Source organism: Elephas maximus, chromosome 13 (genome assembly GCF_024166365.1).
Source record: "Elephas maximus indicus isolate mEleMax1 chromosome 13, mEleMax1 primary haplotype, whole genome shotgun sequence".
In the NCBI taxonomy this organism is placed as follows: Eukaryota; Metazoa; Chordata; class Mammalia; order Proboscidea; family Elephantidae; genus Elephas; species Elephas maximus.
The window spans coordinates 65,415,758-65,437,988 of NC_064831.1; the positions used below are offsets into that span (position 1 = coordinate 65,415,758).

Sequence of the window (22,231 nt, forward strand, 5' to 3'; positions counted from 1 at the left end):
GTTTCACAGATTCATCATTGTTCGTTATCGATATGTAGTATTCCATTGTGTGAATATACCATAATTTGTTTATCCATTCATCCGCTGATGGGCACCTTGGTTGCTTCCATCTTTTTGCTATTGTAAGCAGTGCTGCAGTGAACATGGGTGTGCATATATCTGTTCGTATAAAGGCTCTTTTTTCTCTAGGATATATTCCAAGGAGTGGGATTGCTGGATCGTATGGTAGTTCTATTTCTAGCTTTTTAAGGAAGCACCAAATCGATTTTCAAAGTGGTTGTACCATTTTACATTCCCACCAGCAGTGTACAAGTGTTCCAATCTCTCCACAGCCTCTCTAATCACTTTTGAGATACAGAAAGAACAGATTAGGCACAGAGAAGCAACCAGAAAGGAGGGAAAGACAGATGCCATGTGGAGATCACCAAGGAATGGAGGAATGCCAGGGTTACAGAAGCTAAGACAAGGATTTTCTCCCAGAGCAGACAGAGAGCGCCTTCCCCCGGTGCTGGAGCCCAGCAGCCTTGGTGGTACAGTAGTTAAGCGCTAGGCTGCTAACTAAAGTTCGGCAGTTTGAATCCACCAGCCACTCAGCAGGAGAAAGATGTGGCAATCTGCTTCTATAGAGATTACAGTCTTGGAAACCCTGTGGGGCAGTTCTACTATGTCCTATAGGATTGCCATGAGTCAGAATTGACTAGATGGCACACAACGATAGCCTCCTAGCTGTGAGAAAATAAGTTTGTTTGTTAAAGCCATCCACTTGTGGTATTTCTGTTATAGCAGCACTAGATAATTAATACAGATGCTACAGAAAAATGAACAATCAAGAAAAGGCTCTTGGAAATTGAAAATGATATCTTAAACAACTTGAATACAAGTCAATTCTGACTCATAGCGACCCTATAGGACAGAGTAGAACTGTCCCACTGAGTTTCCAAGGAGTGCCTGGTGGATCTGAATTGCCGACCTCTTTTAATTGCAGCCGCAGCACTTAACCTCTACACCACCAGGGTTTCCAGAACTTGAGTAGAGGAGATAAAAGGTTAAGGAAATTTCCCACCACATGAGACAAAAAGTCAAAGTGATAAAAAAAAATATGAGAAAAGTTAAGAAAATATAACAGTTGTTCAACAACAGGAGTCAGCAAACTACACCCTGGCTACCTGTTTTTTTAAAGTTTTACTGAAACATAGCTAAGTTCATTTGTTTACATACTGTACATGGCTGCTTTCACAATATGATAGGTGAGTTGAGTACATGCAACAGAAACTGTAAGGTCCACAAACCTAAAATATTTGCTACCTCACCCCTTAGGAAAACTGCTCTAGGAGATCCAACCAGACTGACAGAAATTCCAGAGAGAAAGAAATGACATAATGTAAAAAAATAAAGTATGAAAAAAAAAGTAAAAATTTTCTTAGAATTGAAAAACATGTCTTCAGATTAAAAAAAGCAACAAGCATCCAACATAATGAATGAAAAATGGACCCACATCAATGTGAAATTTTTGAACAGAAAGAGAAAGAGATTTCCAGAGAAGGGGGAAATATAGATTAGCAAAGCTTGAGGAAAAAAAATAACATCAGATTATTTAGTAGCACTGATAGTAATTTGAAAGGTGTTGCCTTAAAACTTCTGAGGTAAAATTATTTCTAACGTAGAATTCTATGTTCTAGCAAAAGAGAAATTTATTAAAAGAATGAAAAAGATACAAGATCCAGGAAACAGGATTCAACAAAGGAAAGTGAGGAGGTGAAATTGCAGAATGAAAGCTGAGGAGTTTTCATTCAACTACAACTACAGTTTATACTGGAATAAAAGACCAAAAAGTTCTAAAGTGAGGTCTCCAGACCAAAAAAAAAAAAAGGAAATTGATAGATTATCTGATATATTTAACCACTTGGAAAATAATAATGACAGTATAAAATAAATCCAATAAAGCATATAGGAAAAAATACGAATAGGTATGTAAAAAATTAAAAGCAAATGAAAAATATTAGGTTACACCAGAAGAAATAAAAAGGGAATTGATAACATTATTAAATATATTTGATCATTTTACAGAACCTCACTTAGCTCTGCAGCAAAAAAATTCTTATATAGCCATAATAATATAAACTCCGACTTCTAATAGAATAGAAAATTGTGATTTAATTTTGTTGGAAAGATAGTCAAAAGGAACATGGAGACTTGGTATAAGAGCCAAATGCTCACTTATCATAACAGATCAATAAATGTTTATAGTAGACAAATCAGTAAAGATTAGTATAAGCATTTTATTTAGAGTTGTGAAAGAAATACCAGAACAGCTACAAGAGTTGAAAACAGGCAGGGGCGGATTACCCAATAAGTAATATATACACAGGCTTACTTACTTATCTGTAATGCACAATTTCACCCATGTGATCAGCAAGTAAACACATTAAACCTGTGTGTCCTCTGTTTCCCACAGGCCTGTGTATAACTTGCTTACTAGTTAATCCCCCCAACTACAGGGAGTGAAGCAGGACTACTGTTTTACTTTGTTGCTGCTTTTATCTTTAGCGCTCTTTGATTTTCTTAAAGTATTTGCATATATTATTGAACCAAACCCACTGGCTTCGAGTGGATTCTGACTCATAGCGACCCTATAGGACAGAGCAGAGCTGCCCTGTAAAGTTTCCAAGGAGCGCCTGGTAGATTTGAATTGCCGACCTTATGGTTAGCAGCTGTAGCACTTAACCACTACACCACCAGGATTTCCATATTACTGAAAGCAAAAAAAAAAATTTTACAATGATTCCCCAATGTAAAATAATACTCTATTGTTACTGTAATATTACACAAATAATGTACGCCTTCTATAACTGTTTGCAAACCGTGCCCTCCTCCTGTGAGGTATTTTTGTAAGCACACTATGCTAGTTTTGTTTTTTTCAGCAACATGTAAAAAAAAATTGGCATAGCAGTGTTTATGAAAATACCTTGCTGGGAGTCTGCAATTGTAGGAGGCACGTGTTATTTGCATAAAAATGCTGTATACGTAAAAGTATAAACAAAATTGACTAGAAGGCTGCTTCTGGAGTGGGGAGAACTGAGGGTGAGAATTAGAAGGGATTTCTAATGGATTCTTTCCTTTATATAATTAAAAAAAGACAAGGCAAAATTTGACAATTAACAATTGTCAATGGCAATTCTGGTAACAGAAACAGTTTTTTGTTGTGTCATACTCTGTACTTTTCAGTACTTTAAAAACCTTCCCCTTCCCACACAAATATGCCTAGCTGATTTTTTACAAAGGAGCCAAACCAATTCAATAAAAGAAGGATATCCTTTTCAATAAATGGTACTAAAGAAAATGGACATCCATAGGCTGCAAAAATGGTGTAGGAGCGTCAAACCTCCTCTAACTTCACACCTCATCAACAACAGCCCAAGGCTGATTCCTATGAGGTAGAGGTCAAACATACCTCCAACTCTCGAATCTTTTTACCAATCTGACACCAGCTGTCCCTCCCACAGCACTCTACTTCTCTGCTGGGTTCGATAATTCATTGCAATGGCCACAAAGAACTCACAGACCATACTTACAGGTTATGGGGTTTATTAGGAAAATAATAGATTACAACTTGGGATCAAGGTCAGGTAGCATGTAGGCAAAATCTCCCTCCTTCAGTGCAGGACAGCTCTCTCAGCTACTCTCGGCCATGGAGGGCTCCTCTCAGTCCCCTCAGGAGACTCCTCTCGGTCCTCTCAGCACCCTGTTGGGCCTGGCCTGTGCCCTGCTTGGTCAAGTGTTACAAAGCTCTTTAGCTCGGCCAATAAGTGCCCAGAGGTACCCCATCCTGCCAGCAAGACACTTGCCTGAAGGTGCTCAGCTCTCTCACCCCGTGGGTCAGCACACCTACAATAGTCACCTTGCTTCATTTCCTGCCAATCTCCTAGTTCTGCTGCCACCATTTCTCTGCCACTGCTTTTCTCGCTGTCTTGTGGAGTCTCCACTGTTACAGCTCTCTGTCTCCTGGGTCTAGGAGGTTCTCAGTGTAGGAACCCTGGGTTCAGAGGCCACCCTCCACTTCCAGCTCTTCTTTCTTGGTGGTAGTGAGGTCCCTTCTCTGCTTTGGGATTGGTGCTCTTTTAAGTACAGTGGGATGGCAAAACTGACCAATCCCCTCATTACGGTTCCATACACTTTATTTGCATGGTCCCACCCCTGCAAGGATTCTATGAAACTTATTTGCATTATTAGCAGGCTGTCCAATCCCCTCGGTGAACCACAAACACCTTATTTGCGTAGTCCCACCCAAGCACTATGAGAGCTACAATACCATGCATGGCTAAAAAGGCCGTATTAAGTAATTCACTGCACTACATAGACAAAAAAAAAAACAATGAATATCAACCTAAACCCTACACTTTATACAAAAGTCAATTACAAATGGATAATGTACTTAAATGTAAAGCATAAAACTATGAAACTTAAAAAAAAAAAACAGGAGAAAATCTTTAGAATCTGGGGCTAGGCAAAGCGTTCTTAGATTTAACACCAAAAACATGATCCAGAAAAATTGATAAATTGTACTTCATCAAAATTAAAAACTTTTGCTTCACAAAAGACCCTGTTCAAGCTGCAGACTGAGAGAAAATAGTCACAAATCATATATCCAACAAAGAACCAATATCTAGAATGTACAAAGAACTCAAAACAACAGTAAAAAGCAAAAGAAAAGCAACTGATTAGAAATGGACAAAAGACATCAAAAGATATTTAATCAAAGAGGATATACAGATTACAAATAAGCACATGAAAAGATGTTCAACATCATTAGCCATTAAACCAAACCAAAAGCCAAACCCGTTGCCAGCAAGTTGATTTTGACTCACAGTGACCCTACAGGACAGAATGGAACTGCCCCATAGGGTTTCCAAGGAGCGGCTAGTGGACTCGAACTGCTGACATTTTGGTTAGCAGCCGAGCTCTTAACCACTGTGCCACCAAGGCTCCAGGGAAATGCAAATTAAAATCATAATGAGATACCATTACACTCCTAACAGGATAGCTAAAATAAAAATTAGTGGCAACACCAAATGCTGATGGGAATGTACAATGGTACAGTCATTCTGAAAAACAGCTAGGCAGTTTCTTAGAAAAGTAAACAAGCAATTACCATATGATCTAGCAATTGCACTTTTGTGTATTTATACCAGAGAAATAAAAACTTATGTTCACTGAAAATCTGTACGTGAATGTTCATACAAGCTTTACTCATAAGAGAAAAAGTTGGGAACAACCCAGATGTCATTCAATAGGTGAATGGTTAACTCAACTGTGGTACACTCATACTATGGAACATTAAAAAAAAAAAAAACAAACAAACCTGACGCAACAGAGTGGATTCCAACTCACAGCAACCCTATAGGACAGAGTAGAACTACCCCATATGGTTTCCAAGGAGCAGCTGGTAGATGTGAACTGCCGATCTTTTGGTTAGCAGCCAAGCTCTTAACCAGGGCTCCTATGGAATATTACTCAGCAATAAAAAGAAATGACCTATTGATACGAACAAAAGCTTACACGCATCTCCAGGAAATTATGCTGAGTGAAGAAAGCCAATCCCAAAAGGTTGCATATTGTATGATTTTTTTTAATTTTGCTTTAGGTCAAAGTTTACACAGCAAATTAGTTTCTCGTTAAACAATACACAAGTTGTTTCGTGACATTAGTTGCTAACCCTGCAATGTATCAACACTCTCCCCTTCTCGATCTCAGTTTCCCTATTTCCATTTGTCCAGCTTTCCTGTCCCTATCTGCCTTCTCGTCTTTGCTTTTGGGCTACTCTGCCCATTAAATCTTATATGCATGGTTAAACTACGTATGTTGTTCGTTTTATAGGCCTGTCTAATCTCTGGCTAAAGGGTAAACATCAGGAGCAACTTCAGTACTGAGTTAAAGGGTGTTTGGGGGCCATACTCTCAGGGTTTCTACAGTTTCTGTCAGACCAATAAGACTTATCTTTGTGAGTTTGAATTTTGTCTACATTTTTCTCCAGCTCTGTCCAGGACCCCCTATTGTGATCCCTGTCAGAGCAGGTAGTGTGTATGCTTCCATTTATATAACATTCTTGACATGACAAAATTGTAGAAATAGAGAACAGATTAATTGTTGCCAGGAGTTAGAGGTGGGGAGAGGGTGGGAGGGAGGTAAATGTGATTACAAAAGGGCAAGACAAGGAATCCTTGTGGTGATGGAACTCTTCTGTATTTTGACTGTGGTGGCGGATACACAAAACCTATGCATGTGATAAAATAACAATGAACTAAATATACACACACAAAGCAAAAATGGGAAAATCTGAGTAAGATCAGTGGACTCTATCAATGTTAATATCCTGGCTGTGATACTGTACTATAGTTTTGGAAGTTACCACTGGGGGAAACTGCAGAAAGGGTACCACAGGATCTCTCTGTATTATTTCTTACAAGTGCATGTGAATCTACAATTATCTCAAAATAAAAAATTTAACACAAAAACAAACAAAAAACCTTTTTTTTAGTGGTATGGGGAAAGAAAAATAAGAAGGAAAGAGTCTTGATCCATTGGAATGCTGAGCAATAGGGAATATTTGGTATGCACTTTATAATACAGAATTCCAAGGAGACATAGTTTGTTCTGTGTATGTAGCTCTACTGGGACCTGGTAATAGACAGAGGCCTAGAGCTGATGAGGATTCTGGATTCTAACTCCAAAGGGGGAGGGGAAGTTCATTCATTCAATAAAGAGGTAGGACTGGGAAATGTTCTCTGATTGTAACACAACAGGTGGTTTGGGTGATGCCAAGAGGATAATCCAAGCCTGCCTTTTTAATGGAGAAGGGGGTAGGATCATGGTAGAAATTACATCTCAAACACCTCACAAACCAAAAACCCACTGCTGTCCAGTTGATTCTGACTCATAGTAACCCTCTAAGACAGAGCTGAACTGCCCCATAGGGTTTCCAAGGAGCAGCTGGTAGATGCGAACTGCCAAACTTTTGGTCAGCGGCCAAGTTCTTAACCACTGTGCCACCAGAGCTGCAAAGACATCACATCACAGTAGGAGGTAACTGTAGAAGCACCCAAAGCAAGATCAGGAATCCCCAGGACAAGTGTGCCTGCCGCTTGGAGCAGCCTAGCAGTCCTCCCTATTTCATGGAACTTCCTTGATTCAAGACTAAACACCCGTTGCTGTTGAGTGAATTCTAACCTTAAAGGACAGAAAAGAACTGCCCCGTGGGGTATCCAAGGCTGTAATCTTTACAGAAGCAAACTGCAACATCTTTCTCCCACACAGGGGCTGGTGGGTTTGAACTGCCGACCTTTCCGTTAGCAGCCAACTGCTTAACTGTGCCACCAGGGCTCCTTCAAGACCATGGTGGGGGAGACGGGCCAAGATGGCAGAGTAGTCAGACACTTCCTGTGGTCCCTCTTACAACAAAGACCCATAAAAACCAGTGAATCAATTGTATATGACAATCTAGGAGTCCTGAACATCAAAGACAAAGTTGAGGAGTCGGACTGAGTGACAGGGGGAGGGAGAAACAGTTCAGGAGCAGGAAGGATTTGCCAGACCTGACCTGGCCAGCAACCTGCAGGCTGGATCAGCTGGAGCACACAGGCTGAGGCAAACAGCAGCACTCAGGATGCATTTTCCACTCTGGGAGAAATCAAGTGGCAGAGAGTCTGCACAAGCAGTTGGAAGCAGGGAGAAGCGGCGCTAAATCTATGAAAGTTAAGTGCAAGCCTCTAACCTACCCAAAAAAAACCCTTTTCCCCTCTGGAAAGTACCTCTCTCCCATATACTCGCCCCCTCCCTATTCTGCTCTGGTCAAGGTCCAGTTTGAGTGGCGGCCACACCCCCTGGGCTGGAAGTAGGACCCAGCTGTACCCAAGTCATTCTCCCAGCTTTGGAGAGGGAACAAACTAGCAAACAGGAAAAAACAACCTGCCAACTCCCCTAAGCTGGGAACTCAGGACAGGCACAGCCCCTTCATCTAGGCAAAGGCTCTGAATGCCTTTCACCTCTGCCCAGACCTGTGTGGGCCCATTTCACCTGTGTAGGTCTTCATTAGCATAATACAACAGGGTATATACCTGAAACCTATTTTCAACTGCAACAGCTAAGGGGAAGTGGCATATCTGTGACATCTGACACTGTCCTGCCCATTAAGCACAGTCCCCACCTACCCACATCAGGGGCCTGAGGATTGGTGATTCTACCCATTCCACCTACCCACCCACAACAGGTGTCTGAGAATAAGTGGTGCCTCACAGTCTTTACAGCCAACACCTTCGGGTGCCCAAAGTCTGGCTGCAAAACCTACTCACCTACACACTCTAGGCAACAGGGATACGCCTTCTACCCAGGCACTCAGGGGCAGCCCTCAGCCCTCTACCTTGCTCAGCACATAACCTCCTACTACAGCCAGATACCTGTACCTACTCCAATCACCCCTACATAGCCCTGACCATCTAGGATTGTAGGTGAGAGCCTGCACCACACACGCAATGACCAACAACCTGGACACCTGAGCTGAATCCATACAAGAAAAGTAAATGGATTTCTGGGCTTACATACCTAGTAACAGCTCTAAGTACCTGATGACAGGAGACGAGAGCTTCAAAGATGCCAATAATCAAAGTAGCTAACACTACCAGCCTATTCGGGCATATCAAAATAAAACGAGAATGTAGGACACAGTAAGCAAACATAAAATATATAAATATCATAACTTACTGATAGCTCAGAAACAACAGTCAATATCGAATCCCATAAAGAAGCAGACCATGATGGCTTCAGCAAGTGACCAACCAAAACAAAGAACTAAGAAATGTCCCAAAGGAAGAGAAGGTCTTGCAATTATGGGAGATGGAATTCAAAAAATTATTATACAGAGCTCTTCAAGAGGTCAGGAAGGAGTTCAGGCAAAACGCAGACCAGGCCAAGGAACACGTGGACAAAGCAACAGAGCAACTTAAGAAGGTTATACAAGAGCATAATTACAAATTTAAAAGGTTGCAAGAATCCACAGAGAGACAACAAACAGATACACAAAAGATTAACAACAGAAAGGGCTACCTGAACTAGAGATTACATCATCCTGAGACCAGAAGAACTAGATGTTGCCCGGCCACAATCAATGACTGCCCTGACAGGGAACACAACAGAGAACCTCTGAGGGAACAGGAGAACAGTGGGATGTAGACCCCAAATTCTCATAAAAGGACCAGACTTAACGGTCTGAGACTAGAAGGACTCCGGCAGCCAGGGTCCCTAAACCTTCTGCTGGCCCAGGACAGGAACCGTTCCCGAAGCCAACTCGTCAGACATGGATTGGACTGGACAATGGGTTGGAGAGAGATGCTGATGAGGAGTGAGCTACTTGCACCATGTGGACACTTGAGACTATGTTGGCATCTCCTGTCTGGAGGGAAGATGGGAGGGTAGACAGGGTTAGAAACTGGCAAAGTGGTCATGAAAGGAGAGATTGGAAAGAGGGAGCAGGCTGACTCGGGGAGAGTAAATGAGAGTATGTGGTAAGGTGTATATAAGTTTATATGCGAGAGACTGACTTGATTTGTAAGCTTTCGCTTAAAGCACGATAAAAATTATTTTTAAAAAAAGCTAAAACACTGAAAATAGGAGAACAGAGTTGTCAATATGTAAAAGATGACAACATTAAAACAAAAAAGAGGGACTAAATAATTGTCATAGAATTTTCATACAGAGAGGAAGTCAAGGCGATATCAAGAAATAAAAGATTGGTTTAAACTTAGAAAAATGGAGGTAAATATTAAGGTAACCACAAAAGAAACTAACAACCTTACACGTCAAAATAAAAAATGAGAAAAACATGAAGACTCAGCAAATACAAAATCAACAACAATGAAAAAGATGAAAAGAAAATACATAAAGAAAAATGACTCAGCACAGAAGATTAAGTGAAACAAACCATCATCAACACACACACACAAAAATACATCAAAATGACAACACTAAACTCATACTTATCAATAATTATGCTGAATGTACATGGACTGAATGCACCAATAAAGAGACTGAGTAGCAGAGGGGATTAAAAAACCACGATCCGTCTATATGCTGCCTACAAAAGACACACCTTAGACTCAGAGACACAAACTAAAACTCAAAGGATGGAAAAAAATATATCAAGTAAACAACAATCAGAAAAGAGGAGGAGTGGCAATATTAATCTCTGACAAAATAAGACTTTAAAGCAAAATACATCACAAAGATTAAGGAAGAACACTATATAATGATTAAAGGGTCAATACACCAGAAGGACATAACCATAATAAATATTTACACACCTAACAACAGGACTCCAAAATACATAAAACAAACTCTAACAGCATTGAAAAGAGAAATAGACAACTCCACAATAGTAGGAGACTTCAACCCACCACTTCTGGTGAAGGACAGAACATCCAGAAAGAAGCGGAATAAAGACACGGAAGATATAAATGCCATTGTCAACCGACTTGATCTCACAGACATACATAGAACACTCCACCCAACAGCAGCCAAGTATACTTTCTTTTCCAATCACATGGAACATTCTCCAGAACAGACCACATATTAGGCCATAAAGCAAGCCTTAACAGAATCCAAAGCATCAACATATTATGAAGCATCTCTTCTGACCATAAATCTATAAAAGTAGAAATCAATAACAGAAAAAGGAAAAAAAATCAAACACATGGCAACTGAACAACACCTTGCTGAAAAACTATGGAGATATAGAAGAAATCAAGGACAGAATAAAGAAATTCACAAAATCAAATGAGAATGAAAACACACCCTATCAGAACCTTTGGGATACAGTAAAAGCAGTGCTCAGAGGTCAATTTATAGTAATAAATGCACACATCCAAAAAGAAGAAAGGGTCAAAAGCAAAACATTAACCCTACAACTCGAACAAACAGAGAGCAACAAAAGAAGCCCACGAGCATAAGAAGAAAGGAAATAATAAAAATTAGAGCAGAAATAAATGAAATAGAGAATAGAAAAACAATTTAAAGAGTTAAGAAGACCAAAAGCTGGTTCTTTGAAAAGATCAACAAAATCGATAAGCCACTGGCCAAACTGACAAAAGAAAAACAGGAGAGGATGCAAATAACCCGAATAAGAAATGAGATGAGCGATATCACAACAGACCCAAATGAAGTTAAAAGAAGCATTAACAGAATACTATGAAATATTATACTCCAACAAATCTGAAAACCTAGAGGAAATGGACAAATTTCTAGAAACACACTGCCTACCTAAACAAACACAAACAGAGGCAGAATAACTAAATAAACCTACAGTAAAAGAAGTGATTGAAAAGGTAATTAAAAAATCCAACAAAAAAAAAACCCTGGCCTTGATGGCTTCATTGGAGAATTCTACCAAACCTTCAGAGAAGAGTTAATACCACTACTACTAAAGGTATTTCAGAGCACAGAAAAGGATGGAATACTCCTGAACTCATACTGTGAAGCCAGCATAACCCTGATACCAAAACAAGGTAATGACAAAAAAAAGAAAATTACAAACCAATATCCCTCATGAACATAGACACAAAAATCCTCAAGAAAATTCCATCCAACAGAATTCAACAACATATCAAAAAAATAAGTCACCATGACCAAGTGGGATTCATACCAGGTATGCAGGGATGGTTCAACGTTAGAAAAACAATTAATGTAATCCATCACATAAATAAAACAAAAGACAAGAACCACATGATCTTATCAATTGATGCAGAAAAGGCATCTGACAAAGTCCAACATCCATTCATGATAAAAACTCTCAGCAAAATAGGAACAAAAGAAAAACTCCTCAAGATAATAAAGGGCATTTATACAAAACCAACAGCCAACATCATCCTAGATGGAGAGAGTCTGAAAGCATTCCCCTTGAGAATGTGAACCAGACAAGAATGCCATTTATTGCCACTCTTATTCGACATTGTGTTGGAGGTCCTAGCCAGGGCAATTAGGCTAGATAAAGAAATAAAGGGCATCCAGATTGGTATGGAAGAAGTAAAAGTATCTCTATTTGCAGATGACATGATCTTAAACACAGAATCCTCAAGAAAACTACTGAAACTAATAGGAGAGTTCAGCAGAATATCAGGATACAAAATAAACACACAAAAATCAGTTGGATTCCTCTATACCACCAAAGAGAACATCGAAGAGGAAATCGCCAGATCAATACCATTTACAATAGCCCTCAAAAAGATAAAATACTTAGGAATAAATCTAACCAGAGACATAAAAGACCTATAAAAGAAAACTACAAGACACTACTGCAAGAAACCAAGAGAGACCTACCTAAGTGGAAAAACATACCTTGACCATGGATAGGAAGATTCGATATCGTGAAAACGTCCATTCTACCCAAAGGGATCTACAGATACAAAGCAATCCTGACCCAAATTCCAACGGCATTTTTTAATGAGATAGAGAAACAAATCACCAACTTTATACGGAAAGGGAAGAGGCCCCGGATAAGTAAAGCATTACTGAAGACAACAAAGTGGGAGGCTTCACACTACCTGATTCTAGAACATATTATACTGCCAAGGTAGTCAAAGCAGCCTGGTATTGGTACAACAGATACACAGACCAAGGGGACAGAATTGAGAATTCAGACGTAAATTCATCCATCTATGAGCAGGTAGCATTTGACAAAGGCCCAAAGTCTGTTAAACGGAGAAAAGACAGTCTCTTTAACAAATGGTACTGGCATAACTGGATATCCATCTGCCAAAAAAATGAAACAAGACCCATACCTCACACCATGCACAAAAACTAACTCAAAATGGATCAAAGACCTAAATATAAAATCTAAAATGATAAAGATCATAGAAAAAAAATTGGGACAAGGCTAGGAGCCCTAATACATGACATAAACAGTATACAAAACGTTACTAACAATGCACAAACACCAAAAGAGAAGAGAAAGTAGGTAAATAGGAGCCCCTAAAAATTAAACACTTATGCTCACCAAAAGATTTCACCAAAAGAGTAAAAGGACAACCTACAGACTGGGGAAAAAATTTTGACTATGACAAATTCGATCAGGGTCTAATCTCTAAAATCTACAAGATACTACAAAACCTCAACAACAAAAAAACAAATGACCCAATTAAAAAATGGGCAAAGGATATGAACAGGCACTTCACCAAAGAAGACATTCAGGCAGCTAACAGATACATGAGGAAATGCTCACCATCATTAGCCATTAGAGAAATGCAAATCAAAACTACAATGAGATATCATCTCACCCCAACAAGGCTGGCATTAATCCAAAAAACACAAAATAATAAATGTTGGAGAGGTTGTAGAGAGACTGCAACACTTATACACTGCTGATGGGAATGTAAAATGGTACAACCACTTTAGAAATTGATTTGGTGCTTCCTTAAAAAGCTAAAAATAGATGTACCATACAATCCAGCAATCCCACTTCTTGGAATATATCCTAGAGAAATAAAAAGCCATCACAGGAACAGATATATGCACACCCATGTTCACTGCAGCACTGTTCACAATAAAAAGATACAAACAACCTAGGTGCCCATGAATAGACAAATGGATAAACAAATTATGGTATATTGACACAATGGAATATTACACAAGGATAAAGAACAACGATGAATCTATGAAGCATCACGCAACATGGATGAATCCGGAAAGCATTATGCCGAGTGAAATTAGTCAATCGCAAAAGGACAAATATTGTATGAGACCACTATTATAAGAATTCAAGAAAGCCATCCTTTGATGGTTACAGGGGTGGGAAGGAAGGGAGAGGGGAATTCACTAACTAGATAGTAGACAAGAATTATCTTAGGTGAAGGAAAGGACAATACACAATACACAACTGGACTAAACCAAAAGCTAAGAAGTTTCCTGAACGTAATCAAACACTCTGAGGGACAATAGCAGAGGCAGGGATTTGGGGACCACGGTTTTGGGGGACATCTAGGTCAACTGGCGTAACAAAGTTTATCAAGAAAATGTTCTGCATCCCACTTTGGTGAGTGGCGTCTGGGATCTTAAAAGCTTGTGAGCGACCATCTAAGATGCATGAATTGGTCCCAACCCACCTGGAGCAAAGGAGAATGAAGAACACCTAAGACACAAGGACAATACCAGCCTAAGAGACAAAAGGGCCAGTAAAACCAGAGACTTCATCAGCTTGAGGCCAGAAGAACTAGATGGTGCCTGGCTACCACTAATGACTGCCCCGACAGGAAACAAACCGGAGAGTCCCTGAGGGAGCAGGAGAGAAGTGTGCTGCAGAACCCAAATTCATGTGAAAAGACCAGACTTAATGGTGTGACTGAGACTAGAGGAACCCCTGAGGACATGACTCCCGGACTCTCTGTTAACCCAGAACTATAACCATTCCTGAAGCCAACTCTTCAGACAAAGATTAGACTGGACTATACAACATAAAATAATACTTAGTTCAAGTAGATACAAGAGACTAAATGGGCAGTTCCTGTCCAGAGGTAGAATGAGAAGGTAGAAAAGGATAGGAGCTCGTTGAATGGACATGGGAAACCTGGGGTGGAAACGGGGAGTGTGCTGTCACATTATAGGGATTGCAATTAGGGCCACATAACAATATGTATATAAATTTTCGTATGAGAAATTAACTTGAGCTGTAAACTTTCATCTAAAGCACAACTGAAAAAAAAAAAAGGCTACAGAGGGAACTACTGCTCTGGTTGGGGACAGATTAGATGCAAATAAGGGTCTTAAGATGGCAGGGCAGAAAAGAATATTTCTTCTCATTTATATGTTCTACATCCCTCCTCCCTTTTTTTCTCTCTCTCTGACTTTCCTTTGCATTATTTCTCTGCTTATTGGCTTCTTAATTGCTTCTTCTCATTTACTTCCCTTATCTCAGTTTCCTAACTCACTCTTTGCCCATTCTCTCCTTTTGCGAAGAGGCTCTCTCCCTCCATCCTTTTTAGAGCACACTAAATAAGCTGGAGAGGAATCACAGAGGGAGGAGATACTCACTGAATCATGGATTCCTAAAACATTTAACCTACAAAGGTAGGCAGATAGCAAAGTCCAGCAGTCACATGTTACACATGGGAATATTAAGGTGGAGAGAAGGGAAATAACTTGTATAAATTACAGAGGGGATTTCTGGCTGAGCTGGAACTTGAGCCTGGGACCCACTGGGACAGCTTCCATTATCGTCCCTTTTTGAACACAAGCCCACAAGCTGAAAACAGATTTCCACCTCAGCCAATTAAAACCCGATGACGACAGGGTAAGAGAAATTATCTATAGTCCATCGCCCACAAGAGATTTCAGGTAGTTATGAACCAAAGTTATAAACTAGCCAGGTGGTTTTGTAGTAGGATTTCAGTAGAAAGAAAATCCCAAGAGGCAAAATTCCTAAGAGGCAACTCTTCTCTCTTACTCATTGTGGATTATTTTAAATGCACCAGCACTTCTCCACAGGCTGCAGTGTTACACTACAATGCTCTAGGGAGACATTGCCCAAGTGATCAGACCAGAGCACACACTGAGGATGGAAATAGAGCGCAGCCTATTTAAAACCTACTGTTTTTTTTTTTTTTTTTGAACACTTGCATTTCAGGAAATATCCAAAAATGTGTCTGTTCTTACAGGGTTCACCTGTTGGTACCAAAAACCTTCAGAAATTTCAGAGCATTAGATGTTGGCAAGAACCACCAAAACAGGAGGTACCTCTATCTGGATGACAGAAACCATTACCTAAGTGAGAATGATGCTTCTTAACACAAGGAAGAGCCTCCTTTAAGTGAGATGTGGAAGGAGCTGTTGCCAGTCAGTGCCTGCTAGAGGCACCGTGGTAACTGATCCATAGCCCAAACCTTTCCTACTTACATGGAACAGTGGAAAGTGCCAACAGGGTTCTCACGGCGGATGTCTTCGTACTCCTCATATATCCCCCGCTTTTGCCTGGTGTTAACATAGTCCACCAACTCTTGGATGGTCATGGCATGGGGACCTGGAACATGCACCGAGTCCCAGTCTAAGGCAGGAGGGAGGGAGAACAGGATGATCTCATCGAAGGGGTCTGGGTGGCCGTTCACCTGGGGTAGGAACTGGAAATTCCAACTGGCGAGGTCAATTTTGACGTACCCACCCAGGTTTTCAGGAAGGCACTCCCTGGGTAGGTGCTGGGTGACCTCAGATGTCTTCAATATCTGAATCTGGAAGGCCAGAAAGAACCATGTGAATATGTGGAGGGGGGGAGGGCAACACCCCCCCTCAAGATAAAGAATAACTGTGATTATATTAGGTATGAGGAGCAGGATGAAATTTTCTTGAAATACTAAGTATGCTTGTAAAAGAAGCAGACTGCATTTCATCTCTCTGGGATTGAAGCCTGTGATGGTTAAAACCTTTTGTGACTCGTGGAACATACAGTAATCCACCCACTTTTTATGCCTCTGGAGTTCTTTGGGAGTATACTTTTCCCATTGAAAGTATTGGCTTCCCTCCAACGGGGACGTGTGTAAGGGTATAAGATGAAAGAAACAGTCACTGAAGCAAAATAGCTGGGGTGTTAGGCAAAATCAGAGGTGCCCCATGTACCCAAATAGAAACTGCCCTGCAATAAAGCCTGCTACTCAAGACTGGTGGGCCAGAGAGGTTTCCACAAATCATGCATTTTCACATAATGTTTCTCAAAACCTATATTACCAACCAAAAATTAAAACACACTCAATGACTTAGCATTCATTCCATTACTGAAAACACATGGTATCAACAAAAGATTCAAAGCAGAAAATAATTAGGTCTTGAAAGGGTTAATGTTACGTGTTAACTTGGCTAGGGCATGATTCTCAGTGATTTGTTAGATATTATGTAATCATCCTCCATTTTGTGACCTGATGCAAGCAGCCAATCAGTTGAAAGGGGAGTTTCCTTGTAGGTGTGGCCTATATCCAATACATATGGATGTTCTGGCAAACCTCACTCTCTCTGGATCCTGCATCTGACTTGTCATCCTCTGACCTCTGGTTCTTAGGACATGAGCCAGCAGACTGCCACCTGACCTGCAGAATTTGGCAGTTGCCAGCTCCTGCAACCCTGTGAGCCAGCAGCCTTCCACATGACCTGTCAATTTTGGGTTTGTCAGCCCCTGCAACCATATGAGTCAGGAAGAGCCTCCAGCCTGATGCCTAACTCACGGATTTGGGACTTGCCAGCCATTATAATTGTGTGAGCCATTTCTTTGAAATAAGCCTCTCTCTATATATTTATATATATGCTACACTGGTTTTCCATCTCTAGAGAACCCAGCCTAAGACAAAGCACTAGGGATTTCCCAGCCAAAGGTCTGATTTTCTAGTATGTGCATCAGATTCACTCCTGGAATTTGTTATATACCTTCTGCAAGGAAGGCATAGTGAACAAAAGCTTTTATACTATTAACAAGGCTTCCCAGTACATCTCATGCTGATACTCTGCTTTTGACCGCTATAAACACATAAGTAGTGGCTATTGTTTGTCAACCTCACACTAATGCAACCAATTTTAGGCCACTTATCTTGTGCTTTTACTCACAGCTCAATATGCATGTTCTCAAAAAATAGTTTTCTATGAAAGTAAGACAAGACAAGCCACCCAGAGGCAGGGTAGCCCAAGAAAAATGCTAGGTAAGTAATCATAACACCTAAATTCTGCTTCTGCTCGGACACAGCCATGTATACCAAATTAGCCTAATCGGTTCTCCTTGGAATCTGTTCTCTCCAGTGTGGAATGAAATGCTGCTCCTCCTAAAAGCTTGTCTCTTTCACTGTTACCTCTTCCTAGAATGTCCTCCTTTCCTTATATGCCTCTTCCAGGACCAGCTCACAGTTCACCTCTTGTGTAAAGCCCTTCCTGACTGCCCAAGGCAGTCCCCTCCTCTATGTGTTTTTATAAATTGTGGCCTCCTTTGCACGTATCAATCTCTGTGCACCCTATCAGGACCATGAGCTCCTCAAGGGTAAGAACCGTCTTACTCAATTTTCAATTCCCAGGGCTCAGGTGCCTGGACTGTAGAAGATACTCAATGTATTCTGAGTTTATACACGCATGTACACTACCTGTAATTCAGGTGCGAGAACCGCCTAAGGAGCCCTCTCAGAGCTATTGTAGGAAAGATCTTTCTCTCCCTCTGAATCACGAGGACCCTCAGTAGCTTCCAAAGAACTAAACATTTTCCAAGCCAAGTCGCCTCAGCTTTTACGATCTGCATTATGATTCACATAACCTCCTAATTCCCTATCACAAAAATCTCTGATAATAATCAAAAGAACAACATCATTATCTTACAATGTTTTGTACACCCTTTCTTTTAAAGGCTCCAATCAGTAAGTGAGGCCATAATCCTTCAGACCTGAAACTCTCAAGGGATTATGACAGAATTAAGATCATTTGGGACAACATTTTCTGAAGATGAGAAGCAAATGGCTATCTTAAGGGAAAATGCCAGGGAAAAAGGAGAAAGAGACAGAGGGAGAAACTCTCCTCCTCAACCCTGGTTGCCAAAGGAACTGAAAGTTATTTCCAGTTGACAAACTGATAGGCCAGTTCAACAAATACAACTATATTAAAAGTTGTTAAATGTTAAAGGCCTGTGTAGCACTAGGCTAAATTTTGGAAGTAATAACCATCCCAAAGATACCTATGGGTCACATTACTTCAGTACTGTCTTTATGCAAGATGCTGTGGAGGGCAAGAGCCAAGGAAACCACATCCAGTTCCTAACTTCAAGGAGTTTCTAGTACCGTGCGCAAGGGAGCATGTACTGAGCTAATGAGTAAAGCAGAGAATGTGAGTGAATACACTAAAGGAAGCAGAAAGTGCTCTAGAGGAGAAGCTAGGAGAGTTTTTGAAGACAGAAAATTACTTGGCAGAATTTTGACAGTAGGGATGGGGATGTATCTCTCCACCTTCCAATAAGACAAAGCTAGCTTAGCTTGCCTTACCCTCTCCCGGACTTTATCCTTCAACAGGAGGCTGATGATGGAATAGGGCACTCGGAACCAGATGGGTGCTCCCACAATCAGCACCTTCTTCAAACGAGCCGGGAATGCTCCCTGTGGAGAACACACGTGAGGATTTAACGGTGCCAATTACTTTAGCTGTAATAGTACCCTAACGGGACCTGCGACTGTTCAAGCCCAAATTTGAGGTTTTCTGCCCTTCTCCCCATTCTTACCTAGCATAGGGAGTTTATGGCCTAATTCAGGTTTTACTGCAGTAGCCAGAGAAAAGGTAATTAAAAAGAAATTAAAAAATTAGAAATTGACTTACTTTTAAAAGTAATGATGTTATGTTCTTGTCAACAAAAGCTTTATGGAGCAAAACTACTTTTATCAACAGCTAGCCAACAAAAGCACACATATATGTATCCTAGAAAAGTTCTGCTTATTCCAACTTTTTAAAGAAAAAATTAGACCATCCTAGTATAGTATGAGGGAGCCCTGGTGGCATAACAGTTAAGTGCTCGGCTGCTAACCAGAAGGTCATACCCACCAGCCGTTCAGTGGGAAAAAGATGTGGCGATCTGCTTCCATAAAGATCACAGCCTTGGAAACCCCATAGGGCAGTTCTACTCTGTCCTATAGGGTTGCTGTGAGTCGAAATCAACTTGTGAGCAGTGGATTTTTTTTTTCCTGTTTTGGTAATATAACATGCATAAGTTTGAACATGAAACATTTCTTTTTCATAACCTTTCTTTTACTCTGATATCTGTTTATCTATACCATTTTTTAAACCATCTGTTCATCTATGTATTCATTTAGTCAATTAATAAGCATGATCCTGGGGGCACTAGGGCACATGAGGCCTGAGAGAAATGAGAATCCTGATCTACACATGGCATAGGACAAAATATCATGCACTCTTGGTCCATAGTGTTTGCTTTCATTCTGGTTTTAAATGTTTGAGCCCTTCCCATGGGCAGACTTACCATGTAATCTTGGCATTCTGACTGGGAAGAAATCATTCTCAAGAAATAAAAAAAAGGCAGAGGAAATTCTAGCTAAATACCTTCAACCTCTCTCTCTCTCACTATATATATATATATGTTTAAAAAAATGTGTGTATATATATATATATATTTTTTTTTTACCCCTTTCAAAAGACTGATTCCCAATGTGACATGTCACTCTCTGGCTATTCTTCAGTTCTAATTTTAAGGTCCACAGTACTCTGTATAGAGAATACATGGTATCTAAAGAAAATTCTCTAAAGGTCTCTTAAGTCTGAGAAACTAATTTTCATCTCTCCCCACAAAGATATACCAATTTATTTCAGGGCCAAGGCCCCTTTAACTGCCAGATCAAAATCCAGTCTTTAGAAGTAAGTGTATTTCTCCTTTTATAGGAAATATAAAATGATAAATAGAAGGTAGAAGCCATTACATCTGCATCCTCCGTGCAAAGAGCTAGAGATGCAGGCCCAGTCCACTTAAATGACTGCACAGCACTCTCAGACTAACGCTGCAACCGCAAACCGGTAAGGCCTTCTAGAGGGCATCTGGCATTATTTATCCTTAAAAACGTGCATACTCTTTGATCAGGTAATTCTATTTCTGAGACTATCTTAAGGAAATAAACAGGGACGAACAAAGAATCGAACAAAAATGTTTACTGTGCCTTTATTTTTGATAGTTCAAAATATTCAAAACTGGGAAGCACATGTACATATAAAAGTGGGTAGTGGTTAAGAAAAACAGTGTATTTTAGAATAGACTATTGTATGACTTTCAAAATGAAGATTTTAAAGAATTTTTATAACTTTGGAAAATGCTTACAATATAATCTTAAACTACACAGAATCAAAACTATAATCTTAGTTTCATTTAAAAAGCTATACACACACATATATACTTGTACACAGAAAAAAGTGTAAGAATTATATCAAAAGTTCAATAGTTTATCTCTGATAAGTGGAATTATGAGTCATTCTAATTTTCTTTATATTTTATTTTCTACAATACTTTGTATTGTTTTTATTTTTATAAACTTATTTAAAATGTTTATACCTTTTGTTCCAGTAATTCTACCTCAAGCAAATTTTTCGATATGTAAACAAAGATTTGGAAATAAAGATGTTTACTGAAAACTGCTTATTATAATGAATGGGGAAAAAGCAAATATCCAATAACATAGAAACTAAATAAGTTATGGTGAATACAGGATAGAGTTATTATTCAGCAATTACAAGTGTTCATAAAACAAAAGTTGTTGGAGCTTGTTCATGTTAAAATCACAAAGAGTTAAGATCACACTGAAGAGCATCTAGAATGTCACACACTTAAATGTTAACAGTAGTTATTTCTGGATGATAATATTAAAGGCAATATATATATTTTTAATGTGCACTGGTCTGAGTTGTCCAAAATTTTCTACAACAATTTTTTTCGTTATAACAGTACCGCCAACCTTTCAATTAGTAGCCGAGCGCTCAATCAATGTGCTACCAGGGCTCCAGATTTTAAAATACGAAAGATAAATATGAAAAAGATTAGCTACCCTACAGATAATAATCGGCATACAAGTACACAATCTGATTTGTAATAGTGCTTGCACACAAGCACACACACTGTTTCTTTTTTCACCACTTCATAAGAAACATGATAAATGAAGAAAAATGAAAAACTTAATTGAAAGACATAAAAAAATACTTAAAAATAATAGAGAGGCAAAGCATTCCTAGATGGTAAAAGATAACACTGTGAAGACCTCAATTCTTCCTAAATTAACTTAAAAATTCAGTATATCTAAATAAAATCCCAGAATGTTTAATTTCCAGAACTTGACAAAACGACTCTAAAAGTTCATCTAATGAAAAGATGAAGATGGTTCTTTTTAAAAAAATCTTCTCACCATATTTATGATTTAGAAAAAAAAAGGTTACCTCCAGGGAATGACACTGGGGTGCCTGAGGGTGGGGTGAGAGACTCTTCCTTTGAATTGGTTTTTAATTTACATTTATAATTAAAAAAAAAATTATAAAGTTCATTTTCAGGATGCACGTTATGTATCAGTAAAAAATTTACATAAAAACACACAAATGTGCATGCAGAAGAACAGAAGTGCAAAAATAGTCAAGACAAGTTTTGAAAATAGTGAATGTAGGGAAGCTTATCCTACCATATATTAACACCATTATAAGGCTGCAAATA

The 22,231-nt window shown here is 39.5% G+C and overlaps 1 protein-coding gene across 2 annotated transcripts in view; it reads right to left on the minus strand.

Moving 5' to 3' along the window:
- PTPN9 (protein tyrosine phosphatase non-receptor type 9) overlaps positions 1–22,231 on the minus strand; it is a 93,525-nt gene that overhangs the window by 23,680 nt on the left and 47,614 nt on the right. Inside the window, exons 6-8 of one of the 2 annotated variants that reach the window (XM_049852662.1) lie at positions 19,026–19,136; positions 16,190–16,256; positions 15,928–16,075 (exon numbers count right to left, since the gene is read on the minus strand). In XM_049852662.1, coding sequence (XP_049708619.1) covers positions 15,928–16,075; positions 16,190–16,256; positions 19,026–19,136 — 326 coding nt within the window. Of the gene's footprint in view, positions 1–15,927; positions 16,257–19,025; positions 19,137–22,231 lie in introns of both variants that reach the window. The other variant, XM_049852663.1, reaches the window with a different exon arrangement.